Source organism: Canis aureus, chromosome 19, assembly GCF_053574225.1.
Source record: "Canis aureus isolate CA01 chromosome 19, VMU_Caureus_v.1.0, whole genome shotgun sequence".
NCBI classification, from domain to species: Eukaryota; Metazoa; Chordata; class Mammalia; order Carnivora; family Canidae; genus Canis; species Canis aureus.
In genome coordinates, this window is record NC_135629.1 from 54,055,854 (window position 1) to 54,072,931 (window position 17,078).

Here is a 17,078-nt window from a genome sequence, read left to right on the forward strand (position 1 = left end):
CAGAGCGGGAGCTGCCACAAAACCACTGCCCTTGACTACCCCCAGGGACAGGGAGCTCACTGCTTCTTCACTCACTGGGATTCCAGGGTCCTGGTTTTGAGCAAACAGGGAGGGGCCCTGAGCCATGACCCTGCCCCGGGGGAGCCTCCCCGCCCGCAGCTAACCTGGCCCGCACCCCACAGCCCCTGAAACCGGCCCTGTACTATTGGTACCTCCTGGAACTGAGCTTCTACATCTCGCTGCTGATGACGCTGCCCTTTGATGTCAGGCGCAAGGTGAGGCCAGGCCAAGGATCTGGCTGGGAAGGGAGGCCCTGGGGGAGTTGTGACCCAGTCTCCCACGGGGAGGGGTGGCCTCACCCCAAACTCTCAGACCCCCTCCCCCCCCAGTGCCTCAGATGGGAGGCCCCGGGTCCACAAGGTGCAGGTGGGCTACCCCTCCCCCGCCTCACCGCCCAGCCTCATCCCTGCGTGACCCACCCTCTCCCGCAGGACTTCAAGGAGCAGGTGGCGCACCACTTCGTGACCATCATCCTGATCAGCTTCTCCTACAGCTCCAACCTGCTGCGCATCGGCTCCCTGGTGCTGCTGCTGCACGACGCCTCCGACTACCTCCTGGAGGTGGGCCTGGCCCCGCCTGACCCCTGCGCCTGACCCCTCCGCCCAGGGAGGCCCCGCCCCCTCCACCTCCACCTCCACGAGGCCCTGCCTCCCTCTACCTCCGGCCGTGAGGCCCCGCCCCTGCCCACCTCCACCTCCACGAGGCTCCACCTCCACGGGGCCCCGCCCCCTTCTGGCCTCCAGGGAAAGGAAGTTTCTCACGCCCCCTCCCAGAGGCATACTGCTTCACCTTTCTAGGCAGTTCCTGGAGAGGAAGCCCTGCCCTTTGCAGCATCCTCCTTCCCACCTGCTCCACCAGCCCCACCCCCCTCACCGTTGGCCTGAGGCCGGTTCTCTCTGCTGCCCTCCCCAGGCCGGTAAGATGTTCAATTACACGCCCTGGAGGAAGGTGTGCGACACCCTCTTCATCGTCTTCTCCTTGGTCTTCTTCTATACTCGCCTCGTGCTCTTCCCTACGCGGTGAGTCTGCCCTCGGGTCGGTTGGGGCGCAGGGTGGGTGTGTCTGAGATCCAGCCCTGCCTCATCCTCAGTCGGGGGGTGTGGGGGAGGCTTCCAGGCTTCCTGGTACTGGGCACAGTGTATGCAAAGGCCCAGTGGTAGGAGAGGCAGAAATCTGGGCTCAGACATTCTCCACATAGAGGAGGAGGCAGGGTTCAGGCACCTGCTCACTAAAGTCTTTGCCCAGTCGGTTTGCTGAGCCTCTCACAGCACAGGGAGCAACATGAAGATCGCTTGGTTAAATGAAGCAGACATGGGTGAGTGAGGACTATAATAAATACAGTAAACAAATAGCATATAAAGCATGAGAGAGTGATGTGCTGAAGAGAAAATGAAGTCAGGAAGGGCACAGGAAGTGTGTAGGTAGTTGGAATTAGGGTGGTCAGCGAAGACATCACTGACGGCATTCACACAGAGAGCCTGGAGGGAGAGAACCGCACTGAGCCTAGGGGAAGAGTGGTCCAGGCAGCAGGCACAGCATGTGCAAAGTCCCTGGGGCAGGACTAGGCTTGGTGTGGAGGTACAGCAAGGAGGCCCATGTGGCTGGAGCCCAGTGAGCGAGGTGGGGTAGGGAAGAGGGGACAGGGCAGGTCTTTGGGGGCTTTGGGGGCCTCAGGGAGGACATAGGCTTTTACCCCAGTGAGGAGGGAGCCCTGGAGGGCTGTGGGCAGAAGAGGGACAGACCAGGCTCACAGGTGCCCTCTGGTGGCTGCTGCTGGGGAACAGCTGGTGAGAGGCCGGAACAGGAACTGGCAAGGGGGGCAGCGGAGCTCGGCAGGTGGGGTGGAGGAGACTGTGCTGGGCCATGTGAAGTGCTGTGACCAGTAGAGCTGGACCAGTGCAGGTGACAGGTGGGTACCCTCAGGGTCAGTTGAGGGTCACGAAATGGGTCTGAGCTCAGAGTTGCTGCTTGAGGAGCAAGAGCTCAGCTCTGGCTGTGCTGGTTTGAGGGGTCTGTGGAGACCCCAGAAATGTCAGGAAGGAGGCAATGGGCACACCAGCCTGGGCTTCTGGAGAGAGGCATAAATGTGCAGAGTTTGCACCACAAGATTAGATGGGGCCACAGGGGGCCAGGTGTGGACGGAGCCCTGTCCTCGAGCCCCCTGATATTTGCCAGTCAGGGGACCCTGTGGAGGCCCTGAAGCCATGTGGGGGCGCATCGGGGAGGGCGGGCCAGCTGGCTGAGCAAGGCCCATCACTGATGATCCCACCGGCAAGCTGGGGGCCGGCGGGGGGTTGGGAGAGCTCACTGCCGGGGCTCTGAGGACAGAAGAGAAAGTGTGAAAGAACACCCAGAGGAGCAGCTGGGCCTCTGAGCATCCCCTTGGGGTTCCAGGTCATGAACGACCAGTCAGGAAGCTGTGAGTTCTAACAACTTAATGTGACCCGGTGAGGAGAGGGGCTTAAATGCCCAGCTAAAGAGCATCGCTGTCACTCACTCGGGGGTGGGGTGCGCAGAGGGAGCCATGGAAGGTTCTGGAGCAAGGAGGGCCACACAAGTGAGCGGGGCTGCAGCCGCTGGTGAAGCCCCTCCTCTGGGTCCTGCCCCACCCCCACTATAGGATCCTCTACACCACGTACTACGACTCCATTGCCCAGTGGGACACCTTCTTCGGCTACTACTTCTGCAACACTCTCCTGATGGCGCTGCAGCTGCTGCACGTGTTCTGGTCTTGCCTCATCCTTCGCATGATCTACAGCTTCGTGAAGAAGGGCCGGGTAGGGCCGGGGAGGGGTGGCCGGCATGTGCCTCCCTGTGGGCCCCCCCAGCCCCGCCCACGCCTCATGCCCCCCCCCCATTCCCCAGATGGAGAAGGATGTCCGCAGCGACGTGGAGGAGTCCGACTCGAGCGACGGCGAGGTGGCCCAGGAGCACCTGCTGCTGAAGAACGGCGCTGCTCACAGGCCCGGCGCGGCCCCCGCAGACGGTCCCCGGAGCCGGCTGGTGGGGCGGGTGGCCAACGGGCACACTGCGACCACATAGCCAGCCCAGGATGGCCTCGAGGGCCTGCCCCTGTGCCCTGGGGCTTGGATTTGTGGGGCTGCTGGACTGGAGGCTCTGGAGACGGGGACAGCCCTCCCCCAGGGTCAGGAGGAGGGCGGATGATCTGTCTCCAGCCCCCTCAATGCCTTCCCTCCTCTCCCCTCCCCCCTTCTCCCCTCCCCCCTTCTCCTCCCCTCAGGCACCTGGACAGAGCTCGGGAGGGTGGGCAGCAGGTCGATGCTGCAGCCCTCCAGAGCCACCTCCAGGCTGAAAGGCGTCCAATAAAACTTGAACGGAGCCACATTCTCTTGAGAGCTATGTCCCTGTTCTAGTTCCTCCTGCATCCCCGGAGGCCCCCAGGGGACTCTAATTACACTCCCATCTGCCCCCAGGGACTCAGCAAGCAGTGAAGATGCCCCCCCCCCACCTCCCCAGGTGAGTCCCTGGCTCCCAGCTGACACTGCAGCCAAGCCACCTCTTTCCAACACAGGACAGCCTTGGGCCAGCCACGCGCAGCCCCAGCTTACAGGTGACACGGTACAGGGCTCACATATGTCAGAGGCTGGGCAGCCACTGCTCAAGGCTGCAGAATTCTGGGCACCCCCGCCCCCGGAGGGGGAAAATCGGGCCCAGGAGAGGAGTTCCTTTGGGCTTCCCCAGGATCAGCCCAGGGAAGGTCACCACCTCTTGGGGAGCCCTCTGTGGGCAGGGCACCCTCCTCGAGACAGGCTGAGGGAGCCGGGACCCCCAGCTCCAGAAATCAGGGCCACAAGGCCCCATGCAGGGCCAGATGTGCCGCCTCCAGGGGCACCGAAGAGAAGAGGCATGGGAGTGGGAGGTAGCAGAGGACAGGGACACGGGGGAGAGGAAGGGTGTTAGGGGGCAGATCACCAACAGCGAGACAGAAGAGGGGAAATACAAGAGGAGCAGAGGTAGGAGAGGAAGAGGAGGGCTAGGAGGGTGGGGGGAGCAGAAGACCCCCAAGCTGGACCCTGGGGAGGCAGGGGGGTGAATCTGGTCCTGCTGCTCCACAAAGGGGAAGAGGAAGGGCCTCTCTGTCTCCGCTGGGAGGGACACTGGGAACAGAGACTGGAAGGACAGGGAAGGGACAGGCAAACAGGAGGACAGGAAGGAGAGACCCTGAGGGGCCAGAGGAAGAGGCGCTGGGAGAGGAGGCAGGGACTAGGGAGAAGGAGATGTTTCAGACAAGATCGGACAAGATGCAAAGACCTGGAGGGAAGGGAAAGGAGAATCCAAGCAGGAGTTACCCAAAAGGAATGTGAAGGACGAATGTTAAGAGAAAGACAATCAATTAGCCCTTGGTTTCCAAACATCTATGAAGAGAGCTGATCTGAGGGGTACCCGGGTGGCTCAGTCGGTGAAGCGTCTGCCTTCGGCTCAGGTGTTGATCCCAGAATCCTGGGATTCAGCAGGGAGTCTGCTTCTCCCTCTCTCTGCCCCCTTTGCCACACTCATGCTCCCTCTGAAATAAATAAAATCTTAAAAAAAAAAAAAAAAGCTGATCTGAGAAGAGGAGGAGGGAGGAAGGGTGCAAACGGAAAGACGCTCAAGCTCGCTCAACGGAAGCAAGGGGCAACCAAAGATCACAGTGAAATCCCTTTCTCACCAGCTGTCCTGGCACAAACACTGTCGACACCCACTGTTGGGACTGGCAGGGAAGAGGGACCGGTCATGGTGAGCCCCAAGTGCACTTACAAGTCAGCAAGAAATGACAAACCGGTCTACACAAGAAAATAGGACCAAAAGACAGGGCCATTTAGAGCAGAGCAAACAGTCAAGGCCAATAAACACAAGAAGAGGGAGTCAGTCTCATTAAGGACCAGGGATATGCAAAGCGAGGCTAGCAGATGCCACTCTAGACCCATTCGATTGGCAAAAAGAAAGAAACTGGACAAAGCGAGTGTTAGAGAAGACGGGGATCAAGAATATAACAGCGGGAAGTGTGAGTTGGTATAATCGTTTTAGAAATCCACTCAGCATCGTGTAAAATTCTAGAGTTGAAAACAACAAAGGAAATGATTACCGTTTAGGCAGGAACATCTGTTCTAGTGGGGCTGTTTCATTAGTAAAAGGGAAATATAAACAGAATTGTGATGTTACATTTGAGCTTGGGGGCAGGACGATGGGATTCAGATAGACATACAGCCACTGTTTTGGCCTTCAGACTTACGAAGCGTGGCGACAGATACTCATAATAAATGTAACTTAAAAGGGATATGCAAAAAGACAACCTACAGAACAGGAGGAAATATTTGCAAACCATAGATCTGAAAAGGGACTAGTACCCAGAATATATAAAGAACTCCTGAAACATGACAGTAGCAAAAAAAAAAAAAGAAAGAAAAGAAAAGAAAAAAAGAAAAGAAACACAACAGTAGCAACAGGAAACAGTGGGCAATGGACTTGAACTGACATTCTCCAAAGATACACGAGTGGCCAACAAGCACATGAAAAGAGGTTCAACATCGTAAGTCCTAGGGAAATGTAAATCAAAACCACAAGAGAGTATTTCACATCCATAAGGATGGATAAAAAGCAAAAACAAAACAAAAAATAAAACACTGCTGGTAAATATGTGCAAAAAGGAACAACCCACATACTTTGCTGGTAGGAATGTAAAACTTAACCAGTTTAACCAGTGATTAACCATCACTGTGGTTTGACAATTCCTCAAAAAGTTAAATTGCCATATGACCCCAACATTTCCACTCTAGGTGTGCACACCCAGAGAATTGAAAACAGTTAAACAATACTTGTACATGAATATACAGCATCATAGCAGCATCATTCACAATCACCAAAACAAAAGGCTGGTTAGGAAACAACCTAAATGTCCCATCGGTGGGCAGGTGGGTAAACAGATTGTGGCATATCCATACCAAGAAATATTACTCAGCCAGAAAAAGGAAATACTAAACCATGCTACAACGTGGACAAACCCCAAAAACGTTAAACTACACCAAAGAAGCCAGACACAAAAGGCCACACATTTTAAGTTCCTTTTATGTGAAATTTCTAGAAGAGCTAAACCTATTTTAAAAAATCGAATGCACATTTATAGTTACCAGGGGGCTGGGAGAAAGGGACGGAATAGGAAATACCTATTTAGTGGGTAGAGATTTTTTTTTTTTTTTTCAGAGTGAATCTTACTAAAGAACTCCCAAGGGCATCTGGCTGGTTCAGTTGTAGAGCACATGACTCCTGATCTCAAGATTGTGGGTTCGAGCCCCACAATGGATGTGGAGATTACTTATAATCAAAAGAAAGAAAAGAACAGAACCCCCAAATATCAGTGAGTAGAAGAGCTACCCAAAAGAAAAGAGGTCAACAGGATATGAACAAACACGTCACAGAAGTAGAAGTAGTAAACATGGGGAAATACAATGGAATATTAATCTTAAAAAGGAATGAAATTCTGATACATGCTGTGACATAGATAAACTTTGAGGACATTATGTTAATTGAAATAAGCCAGACAAATCTTGTGTGAGTCCATTTACGACATGTCTAAGGTAGTCAAATTCACAGCAAGCAGAATGGGGGTTGCCAGGGGCAGGAGGAAGGGAAAATGAAGAATGATTTAAAGGGTATAGAGTTTCTGTTTTGCAAGATAAAAAGGATTCTGGAGATTGGTTACAATGTGAATTGTAACTGAACTATACACTTAAAAACAGTTACAATAGTAATTTTTATGTCACGTGTATTTTACCACAATTAAAAAACAACATGGAAAAAAATAAAAATAAAATAAAAAACAACAACATGGGAAAGTCAGTACACTAGGAATAGAGGGGGACTTCCTCAATTTGATAAAGAGTATCTACCAAAACCCCACAGCTAGCATCATACTTAGTGGGGAGAAGCTTGAAGCTTTCTGACTAAGAACAGGACCAAGGCAAGGATGTAGAACTGCCTTTCAAAGATCCTACTAGAAGTATTAGCTGATGCAATAAGACAAGAGATGGAAATAAAAGGGATACAGGTTGAGAAGGAAGGAATAAAACTGTCTTTGTTCACAGAGATGACCATCTACATAGAAAATCCAAAATAGGGCTACCTGGGTGGCTGTGTGGTTGAGCGTCTGCCTTTGGCTCAGGTCGTGATCCTGGGGCCCTGGGATCGAGTCCCGCATCAGGCTCCCTGAAAGGAGTCTGCTTCTCTCTCTGCCTATGTCTCTGCCTGTGTCTCTCATGAATAAATAAAATCTTGTTAAAAATCCAAAATAATGGACAAAAAAAATCCTCCTGGAACTAATAAGCTGTTATAGTAATATAGCAAGATAACAGGTTAATGTACAAAAGTCAATCACTTTCCTATGTACCAGCAATTAAAAAGTCGATCTTGAAACTAAAAGCACAATACCAGGCAGCCCAGGTGGCTCAGGGGTTTAGCACCACCTCCAGCCCAGCCCAGGGCCTGATCCTGGAGACCCGGGATCGAGTCCCACATCAGGCTTCCTGCATGGAGCCTGCTTCTCCCTCTGCCTGTGTCTCTGCCTCTCTCTCTCTCTCTCAAAAATAAATAAATAAAATATTTTAAAAAAATAAAATAAAAGCACAATACCATTTACATGATCAGCTGAAAATTAAATACTGTGGTATAGGGCAGCCCGATAGGCTCAGCAGTTTAATGCCACCTTCAGCCCAGGGCGTGATCCTGGAGACCTGGGATCGAGTCCCACGTCAGGCTCCCTAAATGGAGCCTGCTTCTCCCTCTACCTGTGTCTCTGCCTCTCTCTCTCTCTCTCTCTCTGTGTGTGTGTGTGTGTGTGTGTGTGTGTCTCATGAATAAAAATTTTAGGGATCCCTGGGTGGCGCAGCGGTTTAGCGCCTACCTTTGGCCCAGAGCGCGATCCTGGAGACCCAGGATCGAATCCCACGTCAGGCTCCTGGGATGGAGCCTGCTTCTCCCTCTGCCTGTGTCTCTGCTTCTCTCTCTCTCTCTCTGTCTATCATAAATAAATAAAAAAATCTTTAAAAAAAATTTTAAAAATACTGTGGTATAAATCTAACAAGGTACAAGTTCTTTTTTTTAAGATTTTATTTATTTATGAGAGAGAGCACAAGTGAGCAGGGAGGGGCAGAGGCAGAGGGAGAGGGAGAGGCAGACTCCTTGCTGAGCAGGGAACTCCACACGAGGCTCAACCCCAGGACCCCAAGATCATGACCTGATCTGAAGGCAGACGCTTAACCGACTGAGCCACCCAGGCACCCCTCATCCAAGTTCTATATGAGTAAAAGTACAAAACCTGATGAAAGGAATACAAGAAGAACTAAATGAATGGAGAGGTATCCATGTTCATGGACAGGAAGACTCCATATTGGCAACCCATTAGTTCTTCCCAACTTGATGTGATGCAATGTGCTTCCAGTCAAAATCCCGGCAAGTTTTCTCAGTATTAACAATACCTGACCCTAAGGTTTATGTGGAAAAGCAAAATCCCACAAGAGGCAGCACAGTATTGAAGAAGAACGCTCTTTCTCGACTCCATCTTCGCGGTAGCTGTTGCGGTATCCGCGGTTCAGTCGCCGACATGCAGCTCTTTGTCCGCGCCCAGGAGCTACACACCCTTGAGGTGACCGGCCAGGAGATGGTCGCCCAAATCAAGGCTCATGTAGCCTCACTGGAGGGCATCGCCCCGGAAGATCAAGTCCTGCTCCTGGCAGGCTCGCCTCTAGAGGATGAGGCTACCCTAGGTCAGTGTGGAGTGGAGGCTCTGACCACCCTAGAGGTAGCCAGCCGCATGCTTGGAGGTAAAGTCCATGGTTCCCTGGCCTGTGCTGGGAAAGTAAGAGGGCAGACTCCCAAGGTGGCCGAACAGGAGAAAAAGAAGAAGACAGGCCGAGCCAAGCGACAAATGCAGTACAACCGACGCTTTGTCAATGTTGTGCCCACCTTTGGCAAGAAGAAGGGCCCCAATGCCAACTCTTAAGTCCATTGTAATCCTGGCTCTCCCCAATAAAGCCACTTGGTTCAGTCATTAAAAAAAAAAAAAATGAAGAAGAACAAAGTCAGAGGACGACACTACCCAATGTCAGGACTTACTACAAAGCTGTGATAACCAAGACAGTATGGCACTGGTGAAAGAACAGACAAACAGATCAATGGAAGAGAACAGAGCCCAGAAATACACCCACACAAGTACAGTCAACTGATCTTTGACAAAGGAGCAAAGTCAATGCAGTAGAGAAAAGACCATCTTTTCCACAATGATGGAACATTTGGAACAACTGGACGTCCACAGGGCGAAAATGAATCTAGACACAGAGTTTATACCCTCCACAAATAAATTCAGAATGAATCACAAGGCTAAATGTAAAAATACCAAACTATAAAACTCCTAGAACATAACAGGAGAAACCCTAGATGACCTTGGGTTTTGCGGTAACTTCTCAGACATACCATCAATGGCGTGGTCCATGAGAAAAAGAATTGATAGGCTGGATTCTATTATAATGAAAAATGCCTGGGTGCCTGGGTGCCTCCATTGGTTAAGCCATATAAAAAATCAATCAGCCTCACTTATAGTCAGGAAAATGCCTATTGAAATCACTACGAGATGGGATCCCTGAGTGGCGCAGCGGTTTGGTGCCTGCCTTTGGCCCAGGGCGCGATCCTGGAGACCCAGGATCGAATCCCACATCAGGCTCCCGGTGCATGGAGCCTGCTTCTCCCTCTGCCTGTGTCTCTGCCTCTCTTTCTCTCTGTAACTATCATAAATAAATAAAAAAAAATAAAATAAATAAAAATTAAAAAAAAAAAGAAATCACTACGAGGGACGCCTGGGTGGCTCAGCGGTTGAGTGCCTGCCTTTGGCTCAGGGTGTGATCCTGGATTCCCAGGTTCAAGTCCCACATCAGGCTCCTTGCATGCAGCCTGCTTCTCTGTCTGCCTGTGTCTCTGCCTCTCTCTCTCTCTCTCATGAATAAATAAATCTTAAAAAAAAAAAAAAAGAAAGAAATCGCCACGAGACTTATTTCCCAACCATGAGGTAGGAAAACAAATTTAAGTTCGACCATATCAAACATTAATGAGATTTGGGGGGAAATTATATTTTCCTGGGGGGCCTGGGTGTGGAGTGGAAATTGATGTGGGTCATTTTTGAAGAGAAGTAGGCACTAATATAATAGCTGAAAATAGGGATGCCTGGGTGGTTCAGCAGTTGAGTGTCTGCTTTCAGCTCAGGGAGTGATCCTGGAGTCCTGGGATCGAGTCCCGCCCGCGCAGGACTCCCTCTGCCTATGTCTCTCATGAATAAATACATAAAATCTTTAAATAATAATAATAATGGCTGAAAACATGCTGACCCCACAATCCCACACCTCACTTCTCAGCATCTCATACACAACGGGACTGAGGCCACAGGGGCTTTGTGGCTAGTAGGAAAAAGGAAAGCTATCCAACAGACCCGTAACAGGGAAATGTCCTAGCAAAATGCCTGTGATTCAGTGCCATGTATCTGCGAATTACAGTCATATTACCAACCTGAATAGGCAGCCAAAAGATGCTGTTGAGTAAAGGAAAACAAGTTGCAATACACGTAGAATCGCAACATCTACATAAAAATACGAAACAAATTATGGAATATATAATTCTAACATAGACTAAAGGACTATATCGTAGCAGGTAATGAAGTTAGAGACCAGAAGGCAATTTCATTATTACTTCCTACTTTTTAAAGATGCATTTATTTAAAAATTATTTGTATATATTTTTTAAGATTTTTTTTTTAAGTAGCCTCTACACCCAATTTGGGGCTCAGACTTACAATCCCAAGGTCAAGAGTCACATGCTCTACCAACTAAGCCAGCCAGGTGCCCCCCCCCGCCCCGATTATTTGCATATTTTTACCAAAGGCACACAGAAAATAGTAGAAGCAAACATATCAAAATACCAACGGTAATGAATTTGAGGTGTTAGAGATATCGACGATTATTACTTTTTTTCTATTAATATTTCTGTTTTTCATATTTGCCAAAATTCCAGTCAAATAAAATGGGAGGGGGAAAAAAAGGGGGAGAATGAGTTTTTTAACCGAAAAGTGGGCGTAAGCAGGTGTTCACTTTATAAGTATCCACGATGTTTGTTTTGCACACCTTTTTATAGATGCCGTTTCACAATAAAACAATAAAAAGCTTTCAAGAACAGCGCGGGGGTGGGGCAGGGCTCCCGGCTGGCTCAGTCGGTGGAGCACGTGACTCTTGATCTCAGGGTCGGGAGCTGGAGCTCTAGGCTGGGCGTAGAGATTTCTTAAAAAACAAACAACAACAACAAAAAGAAACTGCAAACAGGAAACAGGGAGATTGCAGAGAGCAGGCTAGATTCTCCTTTCATACTCCAAATCTATGGAAACAATGGAAGAGTTTTTCTTAGTGTATTTTTTTTAATAAAAATCACATAAAATGAATCATTTTCAAGTGAATGATTCAGTGGCGTGGCGTGCATTTATGAGATTGCGCAACCACCACCTCTCTCCAGGTCCAAGATCTTTTCGTTCCCCCCCCCAAGAGGAAACCCCACCCCGTGAGCACTCATTCTCCCCTCCTCCTTCCTCGCGCCCCTGGCAACCACCCATCTGCGTCCTCTCTGGGTTTGCCTCTTCCAAGCAATGGAATCACACAATACGTGACCTATTGTGTCTGGCTCCTTTCCCTGGGCCTTGTGTTCGGAAGGTTCGTTATGCTGTTCATTAGCCTTCATTCCTCTTCATGGATGAATAATATTCCGTTGTGTGGCTTAGGTCACATCGGGTTGTTGCATTCCTCTGCTGCCGGACCCTGCGGTCGCTGGCCACTGTGAACCATGCTGCTAAGATCATTTGTGTACAAGTCTTTGAGGACCTGGTTTCAGGTCGGGGGTGTCCTGATGCTCACTGAGGCCCACACCGCTTACAGCTCATACGTGCTCCACCGTGTTCCCCAGTGTGTCTTCATGTGTTTCTCTTTGCACACTAGTGACTCAGGCATGCTGTCCTGCCTGTCTGTGTGCTTTCTCTAGGGTTGTTCTGTTTCATTCTAGGTACGAGGTGTTTTTGTTTGTTTGAAGATTTTATTTATTTATTCATGAGAGACACAGAGTGGCAGAGACATAGGCAGAGGAAGAAGCAGGCTCCGTGGGGAGCCCGATGTGGGACTCGATCCCAGGACCCCGGGATCATGACCTGAACCAAAGGCAGATGCTCAACCACTGAGCCACCCAGGTGCCCCTAGATATGAGATTTTTATCCATTCTTTAGAGGGTCCTGTCTAGAGGGCCCACTAGCCCTCTTCAAGATGCTAAAGGCTCACCGTTTAGAGCCTACTTCCATCACCCACCTCGGCCCAGACAAGGCTATTCCTCCAGGAAGCCTTCTGGGATTGCCCTCACCTCTTCTTCACCAGGCTTCCCCACCCCCGATGGATGCTAATACCTTTTGCCTGGTACACCTCAGTCCCCAGCCCTGTCCCCACCACTCAGCCCTGAAAAGCCCATGCAGATGCTAGATTCACAATCCAGGACTGAGAGAACATCAGCCTGGCCAGGACCTCTGAATAGGACGACAGGCACCCAGCCAGGCTCTCCCACGGCAGGAGGCTAAGCTCGGCCAGAGAGGGGACCTGGCAGCACACCAGCAAGTGCACAATAGAGAAAACCGGACGCAAGAAAACAAGGAAATAACACAGATAAAGCAGGAATCGACAAAACAGAGGGCAAAGAGGAACCAAAATGCCAGGAATAAAAACCAAACCCTGGCTCTCTGGAAAGACTAAGGAGATAAACACTTGGAGAGAATGAGCCAGGGGCAAGTGAGTAGAATTTTAAAAATATTTGTGAGGAGGTTAAGAGCAACTGCAGGTCAAAACGATGAGAAATAACAATCGTGTCCAGCCAAACGATGAGAAATAACAACCGCACCCGGCCAGGGAGAAAGGAGATCCCTGTATGCCTGCCGGTGGGAAGCAAACGGGGGTGATTAACAGTATGCTGGGTGAGAATATCGCAGGTCCTCCAAAACACAAACTAGAACTACCATCGATTCAGTAATTCCACTTCTGGGTATTAACCTAAAGGAAATAACATCTGTCTTGAACAGAGGCACCTGGGTGGCTCGGTGGTTGAGCCTCAGGTCGTGATCCCAGGGTCCTGGGATCAAGTTCCGCATCAAGTCCTGCAGCAGGATTCACAAGAGCCAAGTCATAAGAAAGAACCTAAGTGTCGTTCCGTGGATGAGGAAGTGCATAAAGAAAATGAACACATACAACGTAAGAGGGTTCGCCTCAAAAAAAGAAGGAAATCCTGCCATCTCCGACAACAGGGATGGACCTTGAGGGCATTCTGCTCAGTGAGATAAGTCAGAGAGAGAAAGACAAACACCAAAAAAAATAATTAATTGATTAATTAATTAATTAAAAAGCGGGGGGGATCCCTGGGTGGCTCAGCGGTTTAGCGCCTGCCTTTGGCCCAGGGCGCGATCCTGGAGTCTCGGGATCGAGTCCCGAATCGGGCTCCTGGCATGGAGCCTGCTTCTCCCTCCACCTGTGTCTCTGCCTCTCTCTCTATGTCTATCATAAAATAAATAAATAAATAAATCTTTAAAAAAAAAAGAAACAAACACCACATGACCTCACTCGTGGAATCAAAAAAAAAAAAAAAATCCGAATTCAGATACAAAGAACAGATTGGTGGCTATGGGGGTGGGTGGTAAAAACAAAACACCGAAACATGGGCAGCCTGGGTGGCTCAGTGGTTTAGTGCCGCCTTCAGCCCAGGGCCTGATCCTGGACACCCAGGATCAAGTCCCACATCGGGCTCCCTGCATGGAGCCTGCTTCTCCCTCTGCCTGTGTCTCTGCCTCTCTCTGGGTCTCTCATGAATAAATAAATAAAATCTTTAAAAAAAAAAAAAAAGAACACACCAAAACAAAACTAAGGAACTATAGGCCAATAAAGCTGAAGATCTAGAGGAAACGAATACATTCATGGGGAGGACACATAGAATGCAAACAATCATACCAGAAAGAATCAGAAAACTTGAGTATATCCATAAATGTGACTGACATGGAAATAATGGTGGGACAAGTATGTCTCCCTAAAAGACACAACCTAGGGGGTGTTCCAGTCAAGTTTTATCAGCATCTCAGGTAGCAGGTAATTCTCACCTGGTGCAGATTGATATCAGGAATAGGAAAAGAGAGCAAGAAGGGGGGGAAAAGCTGATTTCCTTTCTGGAGGATGGTGCAGCCTACAAACCAAACCAAAGAGGGTACAACACGGATGCACCTCGAAATTCTGAGGCTAAGGGAACGAAGCCAGACGCAGACAGCGATATAGTGCAGGATTCTGTTCCTATGGAATCTCCACAGTAGGCAAGTCCATGGAGACTCAAGGCAGATTGGTGGTTACCAAGGGAAAGGGAAGAGGAGGGAAGGGGAGGGAAGGGGAGGAGAAAGGAGGAGGGGAGGGGAGGGGAGAAAAGGAACTGCTTAATGAGTATGGGGTTTCCTTCTGCGGTGATGGAAACGTTCTGGAACCAAAGGTGGTGGCTGTACAACACTGTGAATGCACTACATGTCACCGAATTGTTTGCTTTCAAAGGGTTCATTTTCTCATGTAAATCTCACCTCGCTAAAAATAAAAACAGGTAGATTGGAAAATCAGCACCAATCTTCACTACTGTCCTTAGAAGCAGAAATCCTAAATAAAATACTGCTATCTGAATTTCACCATTGGCGGGGGGGGGGGGGGCAGGAAATTACATCATGACCAAGGGCAATCTGGCCACGAAGCACAGATGAGTTAACCTCAGAAAATCAGGGTAATTTAACTCTGTCAGCTGACAGGCTTGTTTTTGCCAGCACACCATGTGTGCCTTCTCTGAATTCGGACCTGGGAATGATAGGGCTGGTGCAGCCCACACAACATCCCTGCAAGTCTGTCAGCAGAGCAGTGAGGAAAGCAGAAACCATAAACAGCAGAAAGACACTAGCACAGCTTCAAAGGCTTGTCACGTTTCTAATACGTGGAAGGAAGTTCACCTTTAAAAAAAAAACAAAAAAAACCCAGAAATCCTGACACCTGCCGCTGCATGGACACACCTTGAAGACACTATGTTAAGTAAAATGAGCCAGGTACAAAAAGCCAAACACTGTCTGATTCCACTTCTACGAGGTCCCTAGAGCAGTAGAGAGACAGAGAGTAGATGGGGAGAGCCGGAGTGGACGCTCTGTGTTCAACGGGGACAGAGTTTCAGTTTTGCAAGACGTAGAGTTCTGGAAGCAGATGGTGGTGATGGTGGCACACCGTGCCACTGAATTGTGCACCTAAAAATGGTTGAAACGGTAAATTTCAAGTTATGTATATACCTTTTAAAAGATGTTATTTATTTGAGAGAGAGGGAGACAGAGGGAGAGAGCATGAGGGGGGGTTGGAACAGAGGGAGAGGGAGAAGCAGGCTCCCCACTGAGCAGGGGGTCCAATGCTTAACAGACTAGGCCACCCAGGCGCCCCCGTGTTATGTATCTTTCACGATAAGGAAAACGTAAAGGTGAAGGTCACTTGATGGAGCAGTGAGTGAGGAAGGTTAGAGACAAAGGCAAATGCTGGAACACCCGGGAAGAGCTGCAAAATGAATCCGAATGAGCACGTGGTGCAAAGGAAACTCGGGGCTGGATGGGAAAGGCAGACAGTGCCACCTACAGGTAGCTCCCTGCGTTCTTCGAGGCGCTGGCAAAACCAGAAGCCACAGCCCGTTCGTCCCCGTGCCCGCACCAGACATCATGCCCCCACCCATGTGGCACAGCAGACGCATCACTGAGAAAATAGAAACCAGCAGAAAGACACATCCGTAGTCATCACCCCCGCCAACCTGCCAACCTGCATCTAGACCCACATGCCAGCCCAGCCTTCCCTCCCGCTGCTCTGGGTAAGCGAAGCACCCGGATCCCAGGCAAAGCCAGGCGGCCACCAGCTCCCAAACCCACTTGCCTATGCAAGGAGCCACCCCAACAATCCTCCCTCTGCACCAGATTACTCCCATCAGCACACAAATATGCTGACTCATCTTTCACCTTTTTTGGGGGGGGGGGTTTGGTTTCATTATGGAGATGAAATGCACATAACAAAAAAAATAAAAAAAAAAAAAAGAAAAAAGAAATGCACATAACAAAATTAAACTCCAGTGGCAGATAGCACATTTAAAAGCAAACTTTGGGGAAAAAAAAATAATAATAAAATAATAAAATAAAATAAAATAAAATAAAATAAAATAAAATAAAATAAAATAAAGTAAAAAATAAAATAAATTAAATTACATAAAATAAAAAAAATAAAATAAAAAATAAAATAAAATGGGATCCCTGGGTGGCGCAGCGGTTTGGAGCCTGCCTTTGGCCCAGGGCGTGATCCTGGAGACCCAGGATCGAATCCCACGTCGGGCTCCCGGTGCATGGAGCCTGCTTCTCCCTCTGCCTGTGTCTCTGCCTCTCTCTCTCTCTCTCTCTCTGTGACTATCATAAATAAATTTAAAAAAATTAAAATAAAATAAATAAAATAAAATAAAATAAAGTAAATTAAAATAAAATAAAATAAAATAAAAAAATAAAAGCAAACTTTGGTAGCATTTACTGTATTTACAAAGCTTTGCAACCACAGTCTAATTCTGAAACATATTCACATGGCAAATAAGCACATGAAAAGATGGGAATTGCAAATTTAAACAAGATACCATCACACATCTATTAAAAACCCAAACACTGGGACGCCTGGGTGGCTCAGCGGTTAAGCGTCTGCCTTTGGCTCAGGGTGTGATCCCGGAGTCCTGGGATCGAGTCTCGCATCGGGCTCCCTGCAGGAGCCTGGTTCTCCCTCTGCCTGTGTCTCTGCCTCTCTCCCTGTGCCTCTCATGAATAAATAAATAAAATCTTAAAAACAAACAAACAAACAAACACTGAGGTGCCACAAATATTCCTGAGTGGCTCA

General features: G+C 49.2%; 2 protein-coding genes and 1 pseudogene across 15 annotated transcripts in view; all 3 read left to right on the forward strand.

Moving 5' to 3' along the window:
* Positions 1-3,405, forward strand: part of CERS4 (ceramide synthase 4) — a 32,361-nt gene extending 28,956 nt beyond the window's left edge. For all 4 annotated transcript variants that reach the window (XM_077860166.1, XM_077860165.1, XM_077860164.1 and 1 more), the window contains exons 7-11: positions 183-275; positions 492-620; positions 973-1,079; positions 2,681-2,837; positions 2,926-3,405. In XM_077860166.1, coding sequence (XP_077716292.1) covers positions 183-275; positions 492-620; positions 973-1,079; positions 2,681-2,837; positions 2,926-3,102 — 663 coding nt within the window. In that variant the 3' untranslated portion in view covers positions 3,103-3,405. The remainder of the gene's footprint in view (positions 1-182; positions 276-491; positions 621-972; positions 1,080-2,680; positions 2,838-2,925) is intronic.
* HNRNPM (heterogeneous nuclear ribonucleoprotein M) overlaps positions 1-17,078 on the forward strand; it is a 276,948-nt gene that overhangs the window by 99,532 nt on the left and 160,338 nt on the right. The window lies entirely within an intron of this gene.
* On the forward strand, positions 8,579-9,135 carry LOC144289381 (ubiquitin-like FUBI-ribosomal protein eS30 fusion protein pseudogene; annotated as a pseudogene).